This window comes from Heliconius melpomene, chromosome 8 (genome assembly GCF_056956725.1).
Source record: "Heliconius melpomene rosina isolate 202511_hmr_F chromosome 8, ASM5695672v1, whole genome shotgun sequence".
Lineage (NCBI taxonomy): Eukaryota > Metazoa > Arthropoda > Insecta > Lepidoptera > Nymphalidae > Heliconius > Heliconius melpomene.
In genome coordinates this window covers 2,388,726-2,415,786 of record NC_140396.1, presented here as the reverse complement: position 1 = coordinate 2,415,786, position 27,061 = coordinate 2,388,726, and the positions used below count along the sequence as shown (strand labels likewise).

Genomic DNA, 27,061 nt, shown 5'->3' with positions numbered 1-27,061 from the left:
TTTCGTCAAGGGTTATTGGGGCAATAAGTCCGAGGTTAGGCGGTGGGTCGTGATGAAGACTGCATGGGTGCTGAGTATTCAGCAACTCCTGGAAGTAGCTTCTCCACCTCTCCTTCACAGAGTCATGATTACAGAGCAGCGTACCCTGGGAATCTCTGACGCAAAGACATTTTGCGATATCCTGCGTCACTTTATCCCGGGAACGTGCCAGTTTGTAAATGAGCTTCTGCCCCTCCACAGTTTCAAGTTTATCATACAATGGTGACAAACTCTCACTGCGGGCTCTGGCTACAGCTCTTTTACTGGCACGTTTAGCTACTGTGTACTCCAGTCTGTCTTCAGGAGAGTTGGATTCCTGCCACTTCTTAAAGGCAGCCTTCTTTTCACGAGTCACCTCCTGGACCTCGTCATTCCACCACCATGTCTCCTTGTCGATGACACGTCCTCCCCTAGAAACACCAAGAACTCGCCTGCCTGCCGCAATGATTGCCGACTGAGCCCGATCCCAAGCATCCTGAGCAGTCTCGGTGTTAGTCGAAAGATTATGACTTTTCACCTCTGCCAGGAAGTCGGTCTGCATCGGTCCATTCAGCAACCACCACTTGATCCGAGGCCTACGTTTCTCGGCTACTTTCTTCTTCGGAGTGACGTTAAAGTCCATGACAAGAAGACGATGTTGGGCCGTTAGGCTTTCGCCTGGAATGACCTTACAGTTAGTTACCCTGCCCATATGACACCGTCTGGTCAATAAGTAGTCTATTTGAGTTGAGTGGGACCCGCACTTATACGTGATAAGGTGCTGAGAACTCTTTTGGAAGAACGTATTCACGACGGCCAGATCAGACGCAATACAGGTTCTTAGAATGTTTTCTCCCTCTGCATTGCGAAGAACATGCCCAAAACCACCGTGAACACGCTCATACGGCTCAGCAGCCCTACCGACGTGCCCGTTCAAGTCCCCCCCAACTAAGACCACTTCGGTACACGGCACAGCAAGTAGCACCCCTTCATACTGCTCCCAGAATGTCTCCTTTTCGGCCGCGCTACATCCCGCCTGGGGAGCATAGGCACTGATTAAATTTGTGATGACGCCCTCAATCAGTACCCTCACTCGCATCAAGCGGTCGGAGCGACGGTCAACTTCAAGGAGCCCATTCTGAAGCTCTTCAGAAAGCACTACCGCTACACCGTTTCTACCCGAAGGTGACCCAGTGTATATAAGCCGGTAACCCTGTCCGATGTTACGGGACTTATTGCCCTTCCAGCGTGTTTCCTGGAGGAAGGCACACTGGACCCGACGTCTCATGAGTACATCTGCGAGTTCCCTGCATCGTCCGGTCAGAGAGCCAATATTCCACGTTGCAAAGCGGAATTTCCTTCTGGGTACTAGCGTCTTTAGCCGTACCCGTACATGACACGGTAGCCCTTGCCCAATTGTCGCAGGTGTAGGGCGATGTGCCTGCGCGTCGTTTTGCGGCGACGCCCTAACCGTACCCAGTCTGTTGTTTTGTCGGTCCATATAAGTGGCGGTTGGCGGTTTTAAATGGAGCGACTGCCGTCTGACCTCCAAAACCCCTTTGTGGGGAAAAACCGAGGAAGGGAGAGGAAAATAGAAGGGGTAGGATAGGTAGAAGGAGGGAGCTAAGGGAAGGAGGGGGGGAGTTAGGACACCATTCTTACGGACTGGATGAGGATGTAAGAGTGGCGGCTCGAGGATCCGGGGTCGCGTACCCGTATGCCCACAAACAAATATCGGACAGATATTAGTCAGGACATCCTCTGGAGAAACAATTTAAAACCATATCACAGTAATATAATTAATTTAAATGGGCGAGGTCGTCGTGGTGCAACGTGGTGTGGTGGTCGGTTGTGCTGTGGTTGAGGAAAACGCAATACTTACATCAACAATTCGATAGAAAGTGGGAAACGGATGGTCTTAACACTCGGTTCCCAGGTACAGGTAGCTTCTGCCTATCGTTATATGCAGGATACAGAATGTACCAAAATATTTACTAATAATATAAATATAATACATGTAAATAATTGAACTACGCTATTACAATACAAATAACATTATTTTTCAAACCAAACATCCTGTACATTACAGTAGAACTTAAGTCTTAACTAACATAAAATAATGATGAATAAACATAGCTTAAATAGCCAATACTTGGTCAATAATCGTCGTTTCAAAATGAAAGGCAACATTGAAATATTTCTCAGCACCCCAAAGAGAATTTTGATTTGGCTATCAATATGGTTGCGAATTGGAGACCATGTTATTCTCCATCAACTAAAGCAAGCTATAGTTTTATTCACGCAATATTCCTTTTTGCTATTTGAATTGATCTACATAATAGTGGTGTGGGGAGATCTCGATGAAGTCTCGGAGGCGTCTTACTTATTCTTCACGCAGGCTTCAGTATGTTATAAAGTTGCAGTTTTTGTTATAAATAAAAATAAGTTAAAAAAGCTACTTGAATTTATGGTGGTTGACATTTTTGCATCGCAATCCACAGTTCATGATGGGTACGTGAAAAACAAATAATTCACATATTACCAATACTTTTAATCTTGTAATATACAAGATTCAACATTCTGAACACACATGCACTGATGCTATTGATGATGCTGTTATAACGCACTGTTCGCGAGTTCAAATCTTTGTCTCAGTATATTATATGATTTTTTAGACATTTGTAATGTGGGCTAAACTATAAAGTTTATATTATTATATTAATATCTATATATAAATAAAATCGAAAGGTCACTCACTCATCACGAAATCTCAGAAACTACAAGTGCTAGGAATCTCAAATTTTGCATAGGAGTTACTTATAGGACGTAGGTGCTCGCTAAGACGGGAATTGGCAATATTCGACTTCTAAGGGGTTGTTTTTGGGGTCGAAAGCTTGTATGAAACTTCGTTACTACAAATGCTAGGAGTCTCAAATTTGGCATAGACGTCACTAAGACGTACTCATGAAGACAGAAATTAATAATAACATAGTTCACGCGGGTGAAACCGCGAGCGGGCCGCTAGTATAAAATAAAATAATCATTTAATTATTTTTTACTAAATTATTTACTAGGAAGGTAGGTACATATAACAAATTATATTCAAAAGAAATGGAGCTTTCATTTTGTAATTCATTTTTTATTTTTAAATCACTTTTAAAAACTCATTAAAAATTCTCAGGATATTGTTAGCAAATGCTCGAAGAGTGAAAAGGCTATGCGGACTTTTCTTGCTAAGTGCATGCATGACGTGTACTTTATGGGCTATAATGCCGTGGTTTGATGAAGCAGACACCAGGTCATTTCCTTTTAAAATATGGTAAGCATTTTAACTTTTCATCTAGTAGTAGAAATTCGACAATATATTGTGTATTAATCAATCAAATTTCAGTATATTAGTAATTTAAAAAAAACGATGTCGTATTTAATATTTTCATTTCTTCATTCTGACAAAGGCACGCACGCACGTTTCGCCACTCATCACGGTATGCATCCAGAATTTGGCATAAAATGAAGAACGGAGTATCCTAACACTAGGTTCCCTCACTCATTCACATTGTTTTTTCAGGATGCCTGTGTCCCAACATATATTTACTCAATATATGATAGGATATTTGTACCAGATAATAAGTGTGTATATAAGCGCTTTGCTGTTCTTCGCGGTAGACAGCACGACGCTATCAATGATTATATTTGGATGCGCCCAAATAGAAATCATTATTGATAAGATAAAAAAGGTAATATATAATATTCTTATCTTATTCTTCTTTCTAAATATAATATTCTTTATTGTATTTACAATAAAATAATGTTATGTTTGGGCCAGCCGTGGCGCAGCGGCAGAAGTGTGTGACTGGTTGTCGGTTCGATCCCCACTCAAGAAAATTAAATATTTATTTAATTTTATATAAGTATTACAGTTTTTACTTTGGTAGAGTACAATTTTTAGTTAAATATTTACATATTTTTATTTGTCAATTAATTCAATTTTATGGCAATTTTTATGTTTGTTGTAACAATATTACTTCATAATAAAAAAGCTTGCTTTTTATTTTAATGGTAGGTACATAAATAATATCTACTCATTGATTTTGAAATATAGATATGTAGATAACCTAGTTAAAAATTAATTAACTATACCTAAGTAGAATTATATATTATTAAATTAATTACTTAGATAATAAACACACAGTACTTGCCCAAATTATGTAGCTTATGACTTTTACAGCTAAAAAGCGTTCCAAAGTCAGCAAAATTAAATCACAATTTACAGAAGAAAATGATTAACGACAACGATAAATTATTTAAGGAATGTATCTATCAGCATCAACAAGTCATCAGGTATTTTGTATCATTGACTTAAGTATAATATCTCTATATCAATACCTATTCAAATCTCTTTTAAAAAGAAATACCTTTACTTATTTTATAAGTAACTGTATTGCATATATGCAAAATCTCAAAAGCCAAAATCGACATACCTTACCAATTTTCATAAAACATAACTGAGAACTACCGATATAAACGAGGCTTTCGATTAAAAAAACCGCATTCAAATCGGTTCATTCATTCAGTAGCTATGGGTCCACGACAGACACACAGACAGGTCAAACATATCAGCAAATGTTTCAGGTTTATAGAGCTGCTTGAGAACACATACCACGCGAACATATTTTTCCAGTTGAGCGGAACTGTCGCCATCATCTGCATCATTGGACTGCGCATTTCAATAGTAATTAATTAGATACATTTGTAAATAAATTATAACAGAGTGACGTGAAAATGTAAACGCGACGGTCGTGGATTTGTGTCCCACTTGGTGAAATAAAATATTTAATATGAAAATATTCTCGCGGAAATTTCTCCGCCATGGCGTGGCGTTGAGTTCCGCCACCAAGCACGCAATACCTCTAGAATTCGGCGGAAAATGGAGAACAGTCTTAACACTAGGTTCCGTTTAGGATATAATGTGAATCTAAGTTTTAATAAATCTTTACATAAGTATAAAGGAAAATAAAATTATATATAACGCAAATCTTTCCATTTAACAGACCGAGCCTGACAGCGTACAGTTTTATTCAATGGTAAATTACATGGTGACGATGATGTCTCAGCTGCTCCTGTACTGTTGGTGTGGCAATGAACTCACCACTAAAGTAAATTTATTATTATTTATATTTAAATAGCTCCTATAGAGATAAAAGTAAACTTTTATTTATTAAGACCAAAATAAAACGAATTAGATTCTACTATCAAGTTATGTTTAGGAGATAACAGTACACTACAAATAGGAAACTTACCAACAGCTTGAACTGAACTATTTGAATGAAAAATATAAAATAATAAGGTACCTAAATTTAATTGACGCCAGTCGTGGTGCAGGGGCACAAAGTGTGAATGTAAATGCAACAGGTTGTGGGTTCGATTTCCACTCGAGGAAATAAAATATTTAATATTTTCATTTCTTTGCTCTGGTATTGAGGTCACACGCTTATGACTCTACAATTCGGCGGAAAGGGGGGGAGCGGAGTGTCTTAACATTAGGTTTCCTCTCTGCCTACTTCGCTGTGTGAGGCGAATACAGCGTGAAGCTGAAAAAAACTTTAAAAAGATTTTAATATTTTAATGTTTTTTTAAAGAAAAACATAAAACTATTGAAAGTATATATGTATTTCAGAGCGAAGATTTACGGGAGTGGATTTATCAATGCCCGTGGTACGAACAAGACTCCAAATTCAGAAGTTCCATCGTTATCGCGATGGATTGTATGAAAAGACCCATTATTTTTAGAGCCGGCCATTACATTCCACTCTCGCGGCCTACTTTTGTGTCGGTGAGTGCTTTACTCTTCACAGATCTTTCTTTTCACTTTAAACATAAACGTTTGTATGTAGCTTTTATTAACTTTATATATGAATTAAACTAAAAGATTTGGAGACATTCAGACTCCTTTTCCATAGAAGGAACATTTTAATAAAAGTAGCATTTTGTATGTAATGCATTTTCTATTATAATTCTCGTTTTGACACCTGTATTTTTATGTTTATGCCAGCCATCAACCCCATAGGGATGACCACAGAACACATTTACTGGGGATGACTGTTAACAGCCATATAATGAAAGTGTTGCCAGCAAAATTAATAACTCCTGATTGAATTATTGAGAAGGTATCACTTTTTCGTTTTAATATTGTTTTTTATTTTCAGGTACTGCGCATGTCGTATTCATATTTTGCAGTGCTTAATCAAGCTAACAAATAGCCTCTTTTTTCTATTTTCAAATCCCTTTTATAATTTATTAAATTATTAGAAAGTCTTATAAAATGTACATAATAGTTTTAGAAAGAATTTAATAATGTCTAGCATATAGCTACAAGTAAAACCATATGATTTATACAATTTTTGTATCTTAAATACCCACAAGTCGTATATTAGGTATATTGTACGTGGGTAGATAGATACAACACTATTATCTACTTCATTATTTGCACCAACTGACTAATAACACGGATTATTTGTTTTTGTTGATAAATATGTTGATTGCTTTTGAATATTATATACTTTTTTTTTAAATAGTTTTCCCGTTCCCGGCTTTTCTTTCGCTTTCTTTTTTCTCTGGTGTCGAGGCCAAGGTGCGGCGTTGAGTTTTCCCACTCAGTACGAAATAGCTCCAGAATTAGACAGAAAGTGGGGGACGGAGTGTCTTAACACTAAGTTCCCTCTGCCTGCTGTGTTCGGGATACAGCGTGAATCTAGTTTAATAACAAGCGACATACCATTGAATGCCATATCCTTTTTTCTTTTAATAGGATTTTTAATAATATTTAATTTTATATAGTTAATAAAATAATATTATTGTTCTATAGGATTATAAATAAAACATCCCAAATCACAAATTAATGGTTTTATTCATAGGTAAACCGTGTATCACATATGCGTTGTGTAGTACATTCACGACATTTTAGGCAAAAGTGTTTAGTTTATGAAAAATTATGAAAAAATACACATTTTGTAACACTCAACGACGCTTAACTAATAATAGATTTAGTCAAGTCAGTAAATTCGTGCGCTTAAATTAAATAAAGACGAGCGTGAAGAAACAACCATGTTTTAGAATCTCCTATCACATCCCACACCACCTGGCACCAGGTTTATGCTACAATTAATATTTTTAATTAAGTTTTGACAGACAAAAACGAAAAAGGCACAAAGCGATTCTGAGAACAAAGCGGAAGCGATCCATTTAAATGTGTTATCTCACAGCCAGATATTATACACTCACAGCCACACTTGATGTACATACGTTTTACATCATCAGTTAATTGTAGCATAAACAGATCTCGTGCCAAGCAAAAATAATCTAAGTAAACAATCATACCACTCGCGTTGTTTCTATCAAAATTTTACAACCACTTTTCAACCCAAACAACGTCCCCATCTCTTGGAAAACAACGCACACGCGTGTGAAGTTTCCCAAAAAGAATTTACTACCCTTTAGAATAAAACCTTAACAAATACCCTCAATACTTAATATTAAAGAAAGAATAGACTCGACACATACGGGTATTATTTTATTAAAATATGGTAACAATCAGTCGCATATCGTTACTTATTTAGAAGCTCAGAGTAAATGATATCGGCCGTCCATAAACCAAACAAATATCACCAACAAAATCTTAGAGATTATTAAAAGGTTCTAAATAAAAATGTAAGCGGCGTGATGGTATGTGGGCGGCCATTTTGAAATTTGATCGATTGTTATAATTATTTTGTAAAAATGCGTAAAGCAAATTAAGGCATGGTGTTATTATCATCTATATCACAGCGGTGCATAATTTCGAGATATAGATTTCGAAACAATTACAAATGAATAAAATTATAATTAAAAATTCAACACTTTGCAGAAGTGTTTATTATGATTGATGCCATAATAAAATTAGAATTAGTTTAAATTCCATAATAATTATTAATAACAAAAAAAACAATAACATAGATATAGCGAGAAAATTTATACATATAAATGTATTTTGCTAAAATATAATACTAAAGAAAAAATACTTTTGCACAATTAATACAACGAAGCGATTACACGGTATTTACGTACATCATATACATAAACCTATATATTATTAAAAATCTGCGTATTTGCGTTTAAGATAGATTAAGAATATTAAAATGCAGTAACAAATTCTTATGCGTAATTCTATATAAAAATTCATAATTACTTAGAAAAGCTTTAAAAAATTCAAGCACAACCGAATGCTTACATAAAATAATTCCATCACAACACTGAAAATTTTAAAATACATAATTTATACACAATATTTTTGCACGAGTACCCATAAGCCTTTAAAAAGTTTAATTAAACAATTGTTTTAATAAATCAATTTCGAATTTCATGTACCCATATTTTCTTAAGAGACTTAACAATAAGAAATTGTAAACGCTGTAGCATCGTTAGAAAAATACACGATTAGAATTTAAAATTAATTTATACGATATATATAATACAAATATAAAAGTTATAGAAAAACGTGTCAGACAGATTCCTTTGTTAGAAAGAAAAAAAAAATCAAGGTAAAATTGATACAAGAAAAACTTTTTAAGCATAAAGTAATATATAATTAATGTCTACAGATAATTAATTCATACATTTTCTTAATATAGATAGCTAAGAAACAAAGTTAATATTCGTTTGTATATAGTAAAATAGAATAAAGCATAACATATTCTGCATCTACATACAACTGCACTACAGAAGTCGCTGTCATTCTTACTATAGAATAATCTAAGTATTACTAGAGAAAATTAACTACATTAGCTAGCGTATGGGATATTTTAAGAGTAAATAGTATCTAATTGCTATAAAAATGCTAATCAGATAAACTAAATGCTGATAATAAATAATTTAGTGTAAAACGGTACTTTGTTAATATTCCAAAAAGGTTACTTAACGAGCGAGTAAATACTATTTAATCTTAATTTCAATCGGGCCTTGGATTTTGTGTAATAAAATAAATAGGATATTGGTATAATTATTATTATACAAAATTAATTGTAAGCAGTACAATTAACTACTTGAAATAAAATTATTTAAAAAATTAAAACAAACAATAAATTAGAACTGTGACCTTATGATATATAGAATTTTATTCCATGGCCCGAATATATGGACCACAGGCTAAACATAAGAACTTCCTAAAAGTAAAAAATACAATTTTATGCGAATAAAAAATTTATTCCATTTATCTACAAGTTCATATTGTATCTTTAACCTGTAGTGGGAAATCATCCCGCCTGATTAATGGCACTATGTCGAAACTACGAATAATTGTATGGTCCAGTATTCGATATTAGCCCAATAATATTTTTAGAGCAAAGATATATAATATATAATTATAAATATAATTACAACAAGAAACTATGAAAATATATATTTTATTTGACCACAGAACCCAAATTGCAAATAGATAACACAATTTTGAGCAAATAATTATTCCATTTTCAGCTAAGTCAATGTAAACTAGCTACCCGTTTATGTCTTTTAATAACCATCGTTTATAATAATAATAACCATCTATTCATAAGATTCGCAGCAAATTTGATATAATTTTATAAAAAATGTCAACACAATGGCAAGAATTCTATAATAAAAATAATAAAAAGAAATAATAATCAATAATCAACAGAATTAGAATAATTGCAACAACAACAAAATTAAAATGGATCGTTTTCTATAATAATGATGTAAGGCGCACGATTGACTTGATAAATTATTTAAGCTGATTATAGTATTTTTTAATTCATATTCGTTGCCACAGAGCACTTTTGACATTAATTAATTGATATTAATATATTTACATATTTTTTTTAGAAATTTCGAGACAATCGCACGACCCCACATAAGTATATATTCTACGAAAATATCATGAATCTACTCTAGGGATATTAATTTATCTACATCCAACACACTAACTATTCGACGATCCAAGACTTTTAGAGAAAAGATTAAATTTCATTTTGATTGATTCTCAATAATTAATTGCATATTTAATATAATAAATATAATTAAAAAAAATATTAAACAGAAAAGAATTTATTCATATTCAATGGATCATCGATATGTACTAAAATAAATATTATTAAAAATATTGTAAATTTCAATAAGCGACGTCCACTGCAACACAAGTTCATACACGTACGTTGAGGTACTAATTGTTAAACGGTAAACACATATTTGTACAACATTTCCAGTTTTCCACTACGATACGTAGAACAAAGTCGTGTGTGAAAATAACAATGTCTGAAAGTTTATATAAAAAGTTATTTTAAAATACTTAAATCTAGAAGAAATGAGCTGTTCTGTGTTTTGTCATTTTAAACCCGACTCTGTTCTAGCTAGGGTACGTTTGTTCAGTAGTTTGATCTCTTTTTTAAAATAAAAGTTTATTCATATCCAATTTTTTATAATAAATACATTATAACAATTTTATTCTTATTTAAATCAAAAAACAATAAGCCTCCATTGGCCTGGTTTGCAAGATGTCTTTAAAAATTCCGGTTTAAAACAATATTCTAGGTATTTTATAACATACCTCTTAAGCTTTCGGGAAAATCAGTTCAAAGACGCCAGAAGCACAAGCGTAACATCATGAGGACGTAAATTTACAACGACTCATTCCTAGGTTCCTTTCAAATGGACGGGTTTAAAACTTAAATGTTACCCGATTCAATGAGGAAGTGTGAAGTGCGTAAGCGTTCTCCTTACATCTAAAACATTGAAAGCAACTTCTAAATTGATTCGGGTCACATTCGCCACTGTGTGGGGCGTTAAGAGATCAAATATTATTAATACATATTTAAGAATATTATAATACGGCCACACTGCTATACTTGGCAACTACCGTCAAAACCTGATTGTTTGACTAGATGGGTTAGAAATACATTCTTACGACACATTACAACAAAATACATAAAATAGATAACATCAAAACACTCCACCTTGTCAGTGTTTACATAATACATTGGAATTTCAATGGGAAAGTATGGAGATTTGAGCGATATATAAAATTTCTGGAATAATTTCATTACAATGAAAATTAAATCGATCCTTTTAATTTTCATATTAATACATTACGTGTTCCTTATTAATATTGACTCACCACAATTATTGTTATCCAGTCACCTGGAAAGAAATGTGCCAAATTAGGAACAATATGTAAGTATAAAATACATGCTCACGGAAAAGGCGAGACTTACTCAACCAATGAAACTAAATAATATGATGTTACCCCGGCGAGAAACAGTATCTGGAAACTGAAACTGTCAGAGTGTCTGGAAATGCCTTTAGACAAGAAGGTCACATGGAGAGAACACAAAAAGGCTGAAGGAGAACTGGAATTTCGGAAACTTGGAGTATGTATTGTAATGGCTTACCTGTATATAAAGTTCAAACGCCGAGCTCGCCGTACTGCACGGACCACTTCTCGTAGGCGACGAGGCTGTGTGGAGAGACGGAGGGCCGGATGCGCTTCAGCGCGTCCATGAAGTCCTGGTACGTGATGCTGCGCACCAGGGACAGGTCTAAACACTTCACCTCCTCTGGATCCAGCTCTGTTAGAGAGTTATATATTATATATACATGTATGAATAAATTAATCTAGAATATTATAATATTAGAGTACAAATAGTTAATATGATAAATTCTATTATGAAATATAAGAAAGGTCATAGTTTTTGTAATTTCATTGCCATACGATTGTATTACTTTATAATAGCTTAATATAATTAAAAGAAAAAAAATACAAATATTAAAAAGTGACTTTTATAGACAAAAATAGAACGAGATATATCCCTTTCTCGTTCTGGGAAGGTCTGGGGATGTTTTTTGAGAATGAACTTGCAGATCGACAACGTTTAACAGTATTTTTTTAGGTACGTTATTGGTATTTACTAGTAACTGCGTCACATGTGATACAGTACGGATAAAAATCGTGAAATGAAAAAAAATCCTATGTCTAAACCGTATGATTAGGCAGCAGGGTAAAATATTTTACCCTACATGCTGCTCTCTTAAAGGAGTGCAGACCGGTGTAGTTGTGTTATTGAGCGTATATTTCATATTATATGTGAATGGTTCACCTCGTATAGGGCCGAGCGCGGCGTCACGGCACAGTGCGGTGAGGTCGCTGCCGGAGTAACCGTCAGTGAGCGCTGCCAGCCGCGCCAGCTCCCCATCCCGCAGCTCGGAGGCAGCCGCCCCTCGTGCCAGCACGCGACGGAGCAGAGCGCCGCGCGTGGCCGCGTCCGGTAGCGACACGTAAACGCGCTTGGGGAAGCGGCGCAGCGCCGCCTCGTCCAGCTCCTGGGGCCGGTTGGTGGCCGCCATGACGATGAGGCGGTCGGCCCCGGCGGCCGGCAGACCGTCGAACTCCACCAGGAACTCAGTCTTGAGGCGGCGCGACGCCTCGTGCTCGCTCGAGGAGCGCTCGCACAATAACGAGTCTACTTCGTCCACGAATATTATTGAGGGCTGGAGGAGAGTTGTCGTATTTTAATTGGTGTGAGCGTTGGAATTGTAAATGTGCTGTATTTCAACACGGACCGGACTTTGATTCACCATTAGCGAGTAAATGAAACTAGTTCGCTCTTTCGAGTCCACTCTGAACCGTCCATATTCGTCCGGAACGAATCCATCGACCTCCAGGTCAAACCCATAATTTTTAAAAACAACTATCTATATATTAATAGCTATATGCACAAACTTAAACACCAAACAGGCAGATTATTAAAGAATGTTTCGTTCTTTTGATTATTTATATGCCTAGTGTACAATACGAAAAAGTTCAATAAACTTCACTTTAGACCGGCCACAACTCATCGACAGTACTGTAACTATATAAAATGAAATATTCACCTGCAATTCCCTCGCCACTTGAAACAGTGCTCGTACCATCTTCTCGCCGTCGCCCACATACTTGCTGGTCAACGTTGCCGCTGATATAGAGAAAAATGTCGCAGAACACTCCGCGGCCACGCATCGTGCTAATAAAGTTTTACCTGTAAAATGTTCATTAAATTTATTAATATTGTATACATTACTATGATTCAAATTGAAGAATATTTTTTAAATGCAGCTAGTCTTTTCTCATTTCTATAGAATAACATAAATTTCACAACAGTTTTATTTATGTACGACAACGTCAAATATATTTTCTTATTTTATATTTTTTATGTTATAGAGTAGAATCAATTAATCTTCATTTTAGCTCGAGTTAAGTTAAGTTACTTAGATTCAACTCGTGCATAAAACATTTTAAGAGGAAAATAAAATGTTTGGTACATTTTAAGCATTCTTCTTTAATAAAAAAAACATATTTATTTAATTTACATAAACATTTATATTTATAAAGTTGATATAAAATTAAAGTTACCATTTCCAGGTGGTCCAAATAGCAGCAGTCCTTTAGCTGGCGATCTGAGTCCGGTGAACAGTTCAGGCCGCAGAGATGGCAGTACGACCATCTCTTGTAGCGCTTGTTTGGCGGCCTAAAATTATAAGAATATAAAGTTCATTAATACTGAATCTATAATGAGAATAACATTTCTAGATTTCTCATTTACAGATTGTGGGAAGAGAAAAAATTGAGTTCTCTTTAAATTATAAGTGAAAATTATAAAGTAACTATACATTAAAACACTATAATATAAATAATTGTATCTAATACTTATAGTGAAAAAATAATGATAAAATAATTATTAATATCTAAAAAACACCATAGAAGTAATAAGGTGACTTACATCTTGACCTGCAATATCATCCCAATGAACCTTCGGCCCTCCCTCTATAATCTCGTCCAGAATAAGCTGAACTAGTTTCGGATCAACGCCGCGCACTGCCAGCGCCGGCTGCGGCGTTCTACTACGCGTGGGCGTTCCTCTCTGAGAGCCTCCCGACACCGCTCGCCGCACCGGCGATCCGTTCACTGGTACCTGATACGCGCTCTATACGTGAGAAGAGTGTGTTAATGTATGGGCAATGGTTAGTGAAGCTGATGTTGACGGTATTAAAAAATATATTATTTGTTTATGTTAGAGACATTTTTTTTTATTTTGCGTATTTTTATAAGCTTTAATAAATAAATGGGGAACGGAGTGTCTTAGCACTAGGTTCCTTTTGCCTACTCTGTGCGTGGAATACAGCGTAAAGTTGATTTGATTTTTTTCATTTTTTTTTAATAAATTATTTAAACCACTTGGAACATTATATTAAGCATTATTTATTTTCATTTTTTATATGTTTAACGACTGTAATTATAACAGTGTTTAGTAATTCAGGTCCTTACAATACATACTTGTTAATTTTTATGAATACACTTCATATTTATTAAATTAGTTTACATTTAACAATGAGAGGTGAGTGACATGCCAATCGGTTAGTGAATGATTTTTATTCATTATTCTTAAAATAAAAATGTTAATATTACATAGTTGGAAAAAATGCTATAGTACATATTTTTTAAATGTCAATAAAAGACCAAGGCCCTTTATAAAAAATACATATCTATGAACGAAAACAACATCTTAAGATCGATCTCTGGCTAGAGTGATTTATAAGATAAACAAATTTAAAGCAACAAAGAAAATACTTAAAAAACATATTTATCTAATTTTATAATAGCGACTGACTTGAGACAAACACCCTGAGTCTAATGCTAAATTCGTAGTATGTGAATCGTGACTCATACTACGTAATAAGTACTAAATTTGGATTCCTACTATACACATTAAACACTGCGTAAGGGATAAAGGGTTGGAACGCACCCACTTTCAAGAAAAAAATATAATTTAACATTTCTATGTCAGTCTCCATTAGTCATTTTAGGTTTCTTTACAGGCAATTAATTTAGGCAAACGTTTTTTTACGATCAGCCAAAAATATATGCATAGTATGAATTTCCGAGATTAGCGTGCACAGATAAACAAACATTTAAAAAAACATTATTTTTGCTTTTATTACCTGAAATGCCGCCAATAAATGAGAATATGTGTACATAAATATATTTTCATTTAATATAATATAGAAGAATTTAGTTTTATATAAATCAGTTCATAAAACGATTCTAACCCACGCCTTGCGAAAATCTAAAAATGTATTAAAAGCTTTAATATCATCCACATCAAAGCTCTTATGTTGGCGATAAGTCGTAAATACCTCCTTTATTGGAAAGATGGAGGAACGACCCCACACAAAGACCCCCACACACTTAACTTTGACCCCCAACTGGCGTTGAATAAACAAGAACTCTACTTTTAACGAGAACTATTTAATTAGTTTGACACAGCACTAGAGGTATCGTGCCAAATGAGTTCGAAAAGCTTTCTGAATTTACACTTTAATGTCATGGATACAGTACGATATTTTATCGTTAAATTAAATTATCTAAGTTTTATATTTCAGAATTTATAACTTAATTTTAAGCATTTAAATGCAAAAATGTAATAAGTTTAAATTTATGTTTTTACTCTTTTTGAGGCCGTCGTGGCGCAGTGCATGCATGTGCCTGTAAGTGCGACGATTGTGGGTTCGATTCCCACTCAAGGTAATGAATTATTTAATATGAGAATACTAAAAAATTCATTCTCTTTTCTCGTTTTTGTATAGTGCGGCGTTGAGTTCCGCCACTCAATGCCTCGAGCGGCGGAAAGAAAGAAACGGAGAGTCTTAACACTAGGTTCCCACTGCCCACTCTGCTATATACAACATGAAGCTAAAAAATCTATATATCTATAATAAATTTTTTTTAATCATATGCAATACCTTTAAATCGCCGATATATTACAAAGCCAAAAGACTTTTTTGAACGAAAGTAACTCTGAACTTTCACTTTAATCGACACGAATAGATAGTGGAGGACTTGCACAACATTTTTAATAATAATATTATGGCGCAAGATATATATTTATTAAGAAAGGACCTATAGAGAAAAAAGAAAACGTAACTAAAATTTTACCATTATGTTAAAATTACCTAAAACAATTCAATACTTTAAATGCATTTACTATATTTTACTTTTAAATGTCAATATATTATACTAGTAACTTACAGATAGCTGACGTTTCACTGCAGGCGGTGTAGACGCAGGTTTCATGGGATATCGACTGTAGCCACCGTTAGTACTGTTCGGTTGGGAGGACGATCTTCCCATGGACCTTGGCAGCGTCTGAGACTTCATCAAGGGTCCTCCACCACTGGGAACCCTCCGACCGGCTGTCGTTAACTTGCGTCCTGCCACTGTAGAAAAGTTTACGTTAAATATAAAAGTTAACTATTGCTATTTCAGTATAGTTAACGTCGTGTAGTATTTGAGACGTCTCATTACACATGCAATCGAGCATGCTTAGTAATTTTAACTGGCGACACCTTTTGTATTATTAATATAATAATTTAGATTTTTGTTATTTTCAAAAGCTAAAATTTTCCTGTTGATAAAATAATCTATGGTGACATTAATATGAAAGTATATAAAAAATCTTTTTATATTATTATAAATACACCCATAAAGGTAAATCCACACTCTGATATTTACAATTCGATAAACCTTGAAAACAATTAAGTGGAGTATGACCTCAATTTGTCTCAAAATTTTATATTGCAGCAACACTATAAGGCTGAATTGATTAAAAATTAATAAAAGTCAATCAAAGATAAAAATAATTAATTAAAACAATTTGCGAGACCAGCGGAGCCAAGATCACTCTTTCTATTTCCGACGTCGACATTTGCATTGGCCGCTGCAACTGGCAGGCCTACAATACTTTAAATACTTTATATAATACGAATATAAAATTATGATAAAATTTGAAGCGAAATTTTAATAAATGAAGCGCAGGATTTTTACTGTTATCAATTGAGTACAGGCCCACGCTATGGAGATGAATCATTAAAAAAATCCAATAAATGATATCGTATTTCTCTTTTCATTGACATGAATTTTAATTAAAAACAACGACATCGCAATCACAATTGGGAAGTATTTTAATTGAAACGGTCAGTGGTTGCGGGTTCATTTACTATATGGGATAATAGAATTTGCAACTGGTTCGTGATTTTCTAAAAAAAAGAGATTTAAAAAAAAAGAAAGAGAAATCTCTTGGTTTCTCCGCCTACACCATTAAAACATATATATAAAGAGATAAAAAATTAAATCCTATAGCTATACTATAAAATCAATACAAAAAGCAAGTAGGAACGAGGCGTTCGTTTGAATTTCTCATTTTATATTAAACAGTTGTTAATAATTGATTAGCTGTGGCGCGGTGCAGTCTCGACTGATGAAGATTTGCATTTCGGTCAAACAAAGAGGGCGAGCCGAATTGATTTTACTATAATAACTATTCTATTAGACTAAATGCCAGAAGGCAGAATTAGAGAAACTATTTATATAAATCAGTAGATATAAAATATGAATATAAATAAAAATATCAAATCAGGTTCACGCTGTATCCCGCATATAAAAGGGTAGGCAGAGGGAACCTAGTGTTAAGCCACTCCTTTCTCCACTTTTCGCGGAATTTTTCGAAGCATTGCGTGTTGGGGCGGATTGGATTGGGGCGGTTTTTTGGCCATGATGCCAGAACGAAGAAATTAAAATATTAATAATAATAATTCATTCTCCCGAGTGGGCATCGAACCCACAACCGTCGCGTTACAGTTACACCCTTGTGCCTCTGCGTAACGACGACCTCAATATGTTAACTCTCTGAACAATATGTTAATATTTTAATATTCATATATTCAAGGTTAGGTAAGAATATTAGTTTTAAATTGTTTCAATCTTTTGTAATCTCAATAATAGATAAAATATTCGTGCATTGATATACAAAATAAAATTGTTTAATAGATAGATTAAAAAAGGACATTTTTTTTTATTTGCATTAATAATCAACTTTTTTGTATAATCAATTATGTAAAAATAAAACAAACATAGGAAAAGAAAATAATTACAATATTAATTATATTTATACCTAAACAATTATTATTATAACTCAAATTTGAGTAATATTTGCCTTTAAAAATGGAAAAACCTTCTAATTTAATTAAAAAAGAAAAAAGTTGATCAATTACTAAAAGTTAAAAACTTTTTATACGGCCATTCTGCATCGATTGAACGGTTGAACGAATAAATATATTGACAACGACAGTAGCAACAGAAAATATAGACTACTTGACTTATATATTATGTATAGCGTGTCGAAGAGACCTTGCGGTTCTCCCACGCCTAGGTATCTACTAGGTACCTACTTGTAACTTTGAAATGGCTGACGGGTACCTCAATCGAGAGCAGGCAAGTTTTAATCTGCACTCCGAGATGCATAACAGTGCCTAGAAGCCCTATTGACATTTTTTGCACGACTTTCAGAAAAGCTATACAAATCTATACAAAGCTATAGTCTATAGTGTTAGATGAGTATTATAAAGCACTTTTGAGACTTTGAAATCACGATTTAGACGAAATTTCGTGATTGCTTTCGCTGGTAAATGTATGGCGTGAATTAGAAGGTAAAATGGTGATGTTTATTTTTAATTCCATTTAAGTCTTAATGTATCAGAGCTCTTTCAAATCTTTTTTTGTCATTAAAATGGATTGGATAGATAATTTTTAGATTTTAAGCAATAATTTATTGACTTAACATTAACGACGTTAAATCGATAAATTATTTAAATTTATAATCGGAATTGAAATTGGAACATCAGAAAAAGAAAACGAGAGCGTTGTGACGCAGGCACATAAAGTGTGACTGTAAACGCGACCGGCTGTGGGTTCGATTCACCCAAAATGAAATATTTAAATTATATTTTTATATTTCCATTTTTTCGTTGAGTTCCGCCATTGTCTCCAGAATTCAGAGGAAAATAGGGAACGCAGTCTTAACACTAGGTTCCCTCTGCCTTCCCTGCTGTCTGCGTGATAAACAGCGTGACATATAAAAAAGAAAAGAAAACATCCTTAAACTGCATACATACATGGTTATATCACAAGTTTTACCTTTAAATATGTCGCCTTGTAAACGTTATCTGTAACGCGATCAAATAATGTAAAAAAACGTTACGAAATTGGGACGCAAATTGTCAGGCACACCTTCGTGCAAAATAAAAAGATTAAATAACATATCGCCCGAGACCTAAATTTCTCCGTTCTTAATAAAATCCACCCACGATGGTTTATGTTGTAATAAAAGATGGCGGGATTTTCGGTGTTCAACTATGCGATGCAAAACCGCAATCTTAAAAGCAGAATTGTTATCGATTATCGATTATTTTAATAGATTATATTTTTATTTTATTATAGTTTAAAGTTGTATTTTTAGGTTAGGTTTAAGGCTAATCCTATGCATTAATTCAAAATAAATAAGTAATTCAATATTACTTTTGCTCGTTTAATATGTAACTCACTAGCAAATAGCTTACATCAAAGAAACAATATATTAGTATTCAACATCGATTTATCTACTGCTAAGCTCACGCATATCATAAATACGATTTTCTTATGTAAAAATGTTTATTATCCTTTATATTCACCTTTTTTTAGCTTTTATATGGAAAAGTTGCCCAAAGATTGTGAAAAGTCATATAGCATACTGAAAGTTTAAATTCAAGCCATCTTTTTGAAAGTTATAATTTATCGTACCAAATACTGTAATTTTTTTTAATAAAACCACGCAAGTTCAAGTTGGGGTAGCGCACGAAAGGTTCCGTAACATTATTTTTTAAAAATCATCGTCAATCAAAGGCAAACAATCACCTTTATTGTTTGGGAGCTCCACTTAAATATTTGTTTTATTTTAATAATTTATTTTTAAAGTGAATTTATAACTAGTTAACTAACGGAGGCGGTTAACGTTCTTAAAAACAAGATAAAAACACATATCGTCTATATGTTTCTAAATTATTCAGCTAGAGACTCTACATAATGTATCACGTAAAACGAGCAAATACCACCATATTTACAAACAACAAACTTAGTTATTGAGAATTTCAACTGTCTAACTATCACGATTCGTGAGATACAAACTCGTGTCAGACGGAAGGACCAACAAACCGACGAACGGACAGCAGTTTTAGAAATGGAGTCCCGTAACTCTTTTGGTACGGAACCCTAAAAATTTTATTACTTTTAGAAAGCTACAAGAAAATCATAAAAGATAAATACTTATAAGGAAATATAACATTACAATACTAAACGATTCGTAAATGTTACAAGTTTCTGTTGATCATTCAACTCTTAATAAGTAAGTGTTATTTAAAAATGAAAATTACTAAAATACACAGTAATTTGAGTTTTTGGCACTATATAAGTAAGATTATTTGATTCATCCCAGAATCTTAAATCTACGCATTAAAAATATAATAACATTAAATATATTTCCCTTTAGAAGATGAGTTCTAATGTCTTTACTAGATCCTGTTTAGCTTCTATAATTTTTGATCTTATATAATAATAAGAGCAGACGTGTAGTTCGTATAGGTATATACATATCTATAACATGCGATGTGTATTACGTATTAGAGCTTTACTATGTATCCCACACATAGCAGGGTAGATATAGAAAACCTAGTATTTAGACACTCCGTTCTCCATTTTGTAGAGTGGAATAACTCACCGCCGCGCCTTTGTCTCTCTACACCACAGTGAAGAAATGGAACTACGAGTATTTAATATTCTCGAGTGGGAATCGAACCAATAACCTGTCACGTTTACAGTCACACGCTTGTGCTAACGCCTGGCCTCTACCTACAACGATTCATGAAAAATTTGTACCTAATAGAATAATGTTAAACATATTATAACTTAACTGAACGGTTAGACAAAACAAGGACAAAAGACTTATGTAAAAGAAAAACAGCTTTTTACGTAAAATTATATGTAAATACAATAATAATATAAAATATTATTTATATTAGAACATCGTGAGGAAATAAGGGATTTATCTTGTTTCATTTATAGAATTCAGTCAACAGCGACAAGCAAATACTCTTACATATTTGTTTATTTAAATCCTTCGCAAACATTAATGAACATATTTGTTGAAGCGAAAATAAAATAACGAGGTTGTTGAGCTCGAATATTATATTAATTTGGAATAAAAATCTAAAAGTCTGCTTTTCATATCCAAAAAGCGCTTGAAAGGTCTTCAAACCTTTCCCTTTGTGCGAGTCTGTCAGACGGCGCTGTTTTTCTTTTACGTCTCTTTTTTCGTACAATACCCTTTTTAATGAAAAATAATGAAAACACTGAAAGTTTTCTCGGATAATTTCAGTATGAGCTGTCTTCTATTAAGCTTCTTTAGGATTTCGTGCTTCTAAAGGTAAAAACGGAACTCTTACAGGATCATATAATTATTTCACTGAGGCCACAAATAATCGATATGGGTGGCACAAAATTATTAATCGAATATTATTCGTACGCGTACCGCACTAAGCCACTACTGAACAGATTTGGATAAAACATTAAAATAATACAGCTTATAAATCAGAATAACAGATAGGCTTAAGTTAATAATTTATTGAATTCGGCTATAACGTAACAATAAGTTTAAGCGGGCGAAGCCGCGTCTGGGGCGATAGTTTTATATAAAACGTCAAACTGGCTGAAACAAAAATTATTGTGCAAGTATCATCTCAATTGCAATTTTAAAAATTATGGACTTTACGCTTAATTATAGGGCAGGTGATGTGTATAAGGCGAGTATGTAATCACCTGTATGACATTTATGTCTTTTCCATATAATCAATCATTCGTTTGCGTGCGTCTCCAATAAAGATGTATAAGTAGTCGTGTGAAATAATTAAGATAATGTATGTCAGATAAAATCTTATTTTTCCCTAAAGGTTACACTTGCTATGTAATCTTTAGGTAGGGCTGGGTTCGATTATTTTCGGAAATATTTCGTAGGATATAAATTTTACTTAACAAAAAAAGTTTGTAACTTTCGAGACAGTTTTTAGTTAGTTTAAAAGTCGTTACAGGTATAGCCCCAAGGTTTTCTCTAAAAAAAAACATTTTGTACTTATAAGCAAGTTCAAATACGGTATCTAATCAAACTTTTAAGTAGTATGCAAAAAACCTATTGCACGTTTCAACGAAAAAAGAAATAATACTGCCTACTATAGTATTTATAGTATAGTCCGAACTAAGAGATTCTCTACTTTTTATTTGATCAACACACAGTTGAAGTTAAATATAAACTAAATCATAATATATATTTGTTAAAGTTTCCGAAAAACCTAGTTCTATTTTCGAGTTACTTCTGTTAAATTATAATATGTGCACTAAATACGAATAGAAATGTAAGTATATTGAATGTATGTAGGTCCCATTCGTATAGCCAGGTGAACCAGCTGGGTGGCGCCTGGCCATCCGTAACGTGAGCCCATTGTGGGAATACAAGTCAAACGGAAACGGATCGCTCGTTGAGTATCCGCTTCATCGCTTTCTCCGTACTTTAGTTAGAATTTAATTCTCATACAAAAATAAAAAACAATCATCTTCACACTTTGCCCCGCACACAGTAGGGTAAGCAGAGGGAACCTAGTGTTAAGACATTCCGCTCTCCACTTTCCATCCAATTTACCGAGGCATTGCGCATTGATTAGCGGAACTCAACGCCGGGCTTTTGCGTCGGTGCCAGATCGAAGAAATTAAAATATTAATAAATAATAATTCATTCTCCCGTGCCGATCGATCCCACAACCGTCGCGTTAGTCACACCACTGGACCACAATGGCCTCGCAAATAAAATACCTAGCAGGAAAACGTGGAATTGTAAAAATAACCATCGATTAATTTCACCCGTAACTTCAAACTTTAAAGGGTTCAAGTACGATTTCAAAAGATTGTTTAAAAAGAAATAAAATAATTTAAACCTGACCTCGTACAAAGAAGCAAGCTCTTTGAAAATTTAATATAAGAACGTAAAAAACGTAAAACGTCACCGTAATTGAATCTTGAAGTGTAAAATGTATGTGTAGAGAGTTTCTACGTTTTTTTTCCTTATAAATGAAGATTTTTTCTTTAAGCCAAACCCTGGCGTAAAGCGTAATGAATCATGTAGAAAACGTCCTTTCATTTCTAGAAGGTTTTTTTGCTTCAAAAGCTAAATAAATGCTTATGCTGAAGCTATACTTAGAATATGAGTCGTAAAGTTATACGAATGACTGAAACTTGAGTAAGCTAGGCCGTTACAAACATGGCTATTTTGAGCAACAATCGAACGATATATGGGTTAGTTTGTATCAATTTATGTTATTTGAGGGTTGTCGTGGCGCAGGGGCACAATGTCTACCAGTAAACGTGACTGGATGTGGGTTCGATCCCCACTCGGAGTATCTTAACACTAGATTCCTTCTGCCTACCTCTTGTGTGCGGGATACAGCGTGAAGTTGATTTATATTTATATATATTTTCATTATTTTTAATGTGGCTTTGCAACATATTCAAGAAAACAATGTCTTTCTCCAGTTGACATTTTGAATTTTTAAAATTAATTAAAAGCAAGGCAAACTGCTAATTTTAGGCTTTGAAGTTTATCTGCCCTTGGTTTTGCCGTGATATTTCCAAGTAATTTAATTTTGGGAACCTCCATTAATTGCGGAAGCATATTAAAATTTTAACACCAGCTTCGGCATTTTAATATATATTTTTTTACCTTTACGCTAAATCTCACGTATAGCATTGTGGCCAGAGGAAACCTATGTGAACTTAGCGTTTAGACACTTTCGTTCTATACTTTATTTGGATTTAATTTCTTAGAAGACAAGCAAACAATTTTATGTATATGTATTAAGATTATTTAAGTTAAAGCGTCATTGACATTACGAATGACTACATTTGTTTAGAAAATTTCTTTTTGTATACATATATATTTTATTTGTACAAATATAAAACGTGAAATATCGGCAAAACATGATACGCACTATTCGATGTAATTCTGACCGTGTATTCGGAAATGACGTATTTCTACATCGGCTCGTATGACAAACGTACAAAGGTACGCTATTAGGGACGAGGGTGTGTTCAATGATATTTTAACTATAATAAGCCTTCGACTTTGCTTTTAATTACATTGTTTGAAGTAAAAAAAATCCGTTATTTAACTTATTGGAATTACGAAAATTATTAAAGAGACGTAAATTTAAAAACTATTAAAAACTAATCTAAAAAATGTCAATCATGGAACGCAATATAATGAAAGCATTTTTAAACGAAAATTATTTGAAAAAAATATAAAACCAACTAGTTCCAAGAATACCTCATCAAGAATAGTTGAAAATAAAATACAAAATGTCAGTATTCCTCATCTTGCTTCTAATGTATAATACCTATATTCACAGCATTCAGTAAACAAGGTTGCATACAACTGGCTCTGCATGCTAAACCGACTATAAAATGACGCATCTGCAATTTCAATGAGTACTATCTTTTGTTTGAAAACAAAAGCCGCTACAAGTTCGTATTTAGTGCTCTTTTTAAAATCCTTCCTGCTGAGGTTTTTAATTAATCTCTCCTTGGAAATATATTTTCAACTAGTACTTTCAACCTTGTTTTATATCTACTATGAATTATTTAATGAATAGAAAATATGTTCTAATTTAAATATATGACTTTTGATCACACACATTGTGATTTTGGTTTTTGATGTAATATATTAAGTTAGTAATGTTAAATCTATTAATATTTGTGAATGAATTTTCAATGCAATGTTGTATGAAGTATTTACTTTGTACAAAGTAAACATGCACATATTAATTATAATGGACTGGTTATGGAATCATATTTTAAATTCCTTTTTTTATATTCATCCATTGCACATGCCCATATATGTAAACCTTATTACTTACTACTTTAATAACATTAACAAACATAAATGGTTCCAATTAACTAGTTTTAAAGATTAATTAATATGTTTAAGATATATGTAAATTAAACACTTATCTCTATACAAAACTAGAAATAATGATTGTGTCACACAGAAAGCAAAAAAACAAATTTTGCAAGCACAGTGAACCCACATGCAAACATTGCTATAAAACATTCCAATTGTCAACCTGATGTTTTTCTGTTAATAAATTTGGGGTTAAGTGAAATTCATGAGATTTTCCAAAAACTTTGCAGTAGGTTATGTCAAACGAAGCAAAGCAATTGTGGTATTCTACCTTCGTTTGGTGGCTTCGTTTGACCACTGTTACTTTCTGTATGTGCTAGTAGCGTTGTCTTGGACTTCTCTAAGGGCCTTCGTGTCTTAAGAGGAGATTCCGTAGGTTTTTTGTCATTTCGTTCAGGCTCACTCTCTACGCCCAACTTACTGAGGGCGACTAGGTTGGCTACATTGAGGGACAACATTTACTTTATTAAACCTTAAAATTATAAGAGTACTGTGTGTTTTATGATAAGTATTTATCATGAGAAGGAAACAGGGAAGCTCATCATGCCATAAACAGCCAAATTCAGTTGTACAATCAAAATCACAATATAAACTAAGAAGGCTGAAAATAAAATGTAGCAGTGTAAACAATGAACGCATACTAACTAAATAAATATATAGATAAAATTTTACCAAGAAAATGCAATCGGTCCTTAGCCATGCCTAGGTTGGTTTTCATTTTATCGTGAAGTCTTTGCGCCCGTTGCCAGGCATCTCCACGTCCCCCCCAGCAGTCAACAGCAATACCACGTTCCAGTTCATAAATACCTTTCTTGTACAGTTCTATTGCTAGTTCTTTTTGTCCTGTATTAATAAATATACCTACTTACTGATCTAATGTAAAAAGGCTAATCTAAGCCTATTATTATACATAAAACTAAAAAAAGCTAACAACTATTATTTTTGCTATTATAAAAATACAACACAGTTAATTATAACAAAAAGAACAGAGATCTCTACATAGCAAGTCTTACCTTCATTTTCTTCATCGATCTTCAGCGCCTTTGAAATATATTCGAAAGCTTTTCTGTGATGATGTTTCTGTTTAGCCAAGAGTGGATCTCCTGGACCCACATTGTTTACATATGACATCTCCTCACTGTTTGCGATCTCCGTAGACACAACACCGTCCTTTACAACCACTTCTAAGTTACATTCACCGTTTTTACGAGGCCTATGAATAAAACGATGGGACGCCGAATACAAATATTTGAAAATAATAAATAACTGGTATAAAATAGACCTCAGTAAATTAAAAAGAATAATAATGGGAAACGAAACCACATAAAGATTTCTTTTATGAACAGAAGGTTGCGAATCATTTCGCAACGCTGAACCCTTCGCTATGTCTGCATCAGTCTTCTTGGATTTTCGGTTCGGGGACCTAGTAGTTTTTCGCGGTAAACGACCACCATTGAAATCGTCACCGGAAACCATCAAGAACACTTAAGTCCCACCTGGTTCAAAACCAAAAAGCCATATACTTTACAACAAAGACACGCGCGGTTATTATTCTACTTATTAATCTAAAAACAGCAAGAGTACATGGTGATGACTGAAGAGTTATTGACATTTTTGACAACTGCATTAGCCAGTGGTAAGCAGTAAAAATAAAAGTGTTGTTGTTTTATAATCATACCACAGAAACCTAAGAAGGTTTATTAAAAAAATACGAAATTTTTATTTTATTTACGTAACAAATTCTTAAAATAGATATAATCATAAGATAAAATACAGTTTCATAAATATTTAATATAATTGGTATTTAAGTATTGTGTCTGTTTTCAGTTCCCTAGTGATGTATCAAAATCAAAAAAAAGACGAAATCATTGTTAAATCGATAAAAACTTTTTATAAATGGCAGACATTGTGGAATTTACAAAGTGGGGAAGTTAATCTATTAGAATTCATAGTCAGATTTTTAAAGATAAAGTCAACATTGACTAAAATTATAATGGTTGGCTACAGATACATAATTAAATTTAATAAAGCTCTGAACGTATTTATAAAATTGATCGATTTCTTTGACAACTCGATTTGATCGGACCAAGAAGAGCATA

General features: G+C 33.5%; 2 protein-coding genes across 5 annotated transcripts; one reads left to right on the top strand and one right to left on the bottom strand.

Moving 5' to 3' along the window:
* Positions 1 to 1,992: 1,992 nt before the first annotated feature.
* LOC146536653 (odorant receptor 70a-like) lies at positions 1,993 to 8,421 on the top strand. Its single transcript, XM_085189171.1, has 8 exons — positions 1,993 to 2,529; positions 3,200 to 3,337; positions 3,587 to 3,755; positions 4,247 to 4,359; positions 4,651 to 4,750; positions 5,070 to 5,174; positions 5,696 to 5,851; positions 6,225 to 8,421. Exons 1-8 carry the CDS (start codon positions 2,138 to 2,140, stop codon positions 6,276 to 6,278), a joined length of 1,227 nt encoding a protein of 408 aa, XP_085045297.1. The 5' UTR covers positions 1,993 to 2,137; the 3' UTR covers positions 6,279 to 8,421.
* Positions 6,907 to 26,589, bottom strand: spas (spastin). Of its 4 annotated transcripts, none has more exons than XM_085189168.1 (10): positions 25,976 to 26,589; positions 25,635 to 25,805; positions 25,234 to 25,401; positions 16,124 to 16,311; positions 13,818 to 14,009; positions 13,451 to 13,565; positions 12,934 to 13,076; positions 12,159 to 12,549; positions 11,454 to 11,630; positions 6,907 to 11,202 (listed from the first exon to the last, which is right to left on the bottom strand). In XM_085189168.1, the coding sequence occupies exons 1-9, from the start codon at positions 26,436 to 26,438 to the stop codon at positions 11,467 to 11,469; spliced, it is 1,995 nt and encodes a 664-aa protein (XP_085045294.1). In that variant the 5' UTR covers positions 26,439 to 26,589; the 3' UTR covers positions 6,907 to 11,202; positions 11,454 to 11,466. The 4 variants fall into 4 exon arrangements, with proteins under 4 accessions (XP_085045294.1, XP_085045293.1, XP_085045295.1 ...); XM_085189167.1 differs by having other exon boundaries at positions 13,818 to 14,021; positions 25,976 to 26,588; XM_085189169.1 differs by lacking the exon at positions 25,234 to 25,401 and having other exon boundaries at positions 13,818 to 14,021; positions 25,976 to 26,588.
* Positions 26,590 to 27,061: the final 472 nt, after the last annotated feature.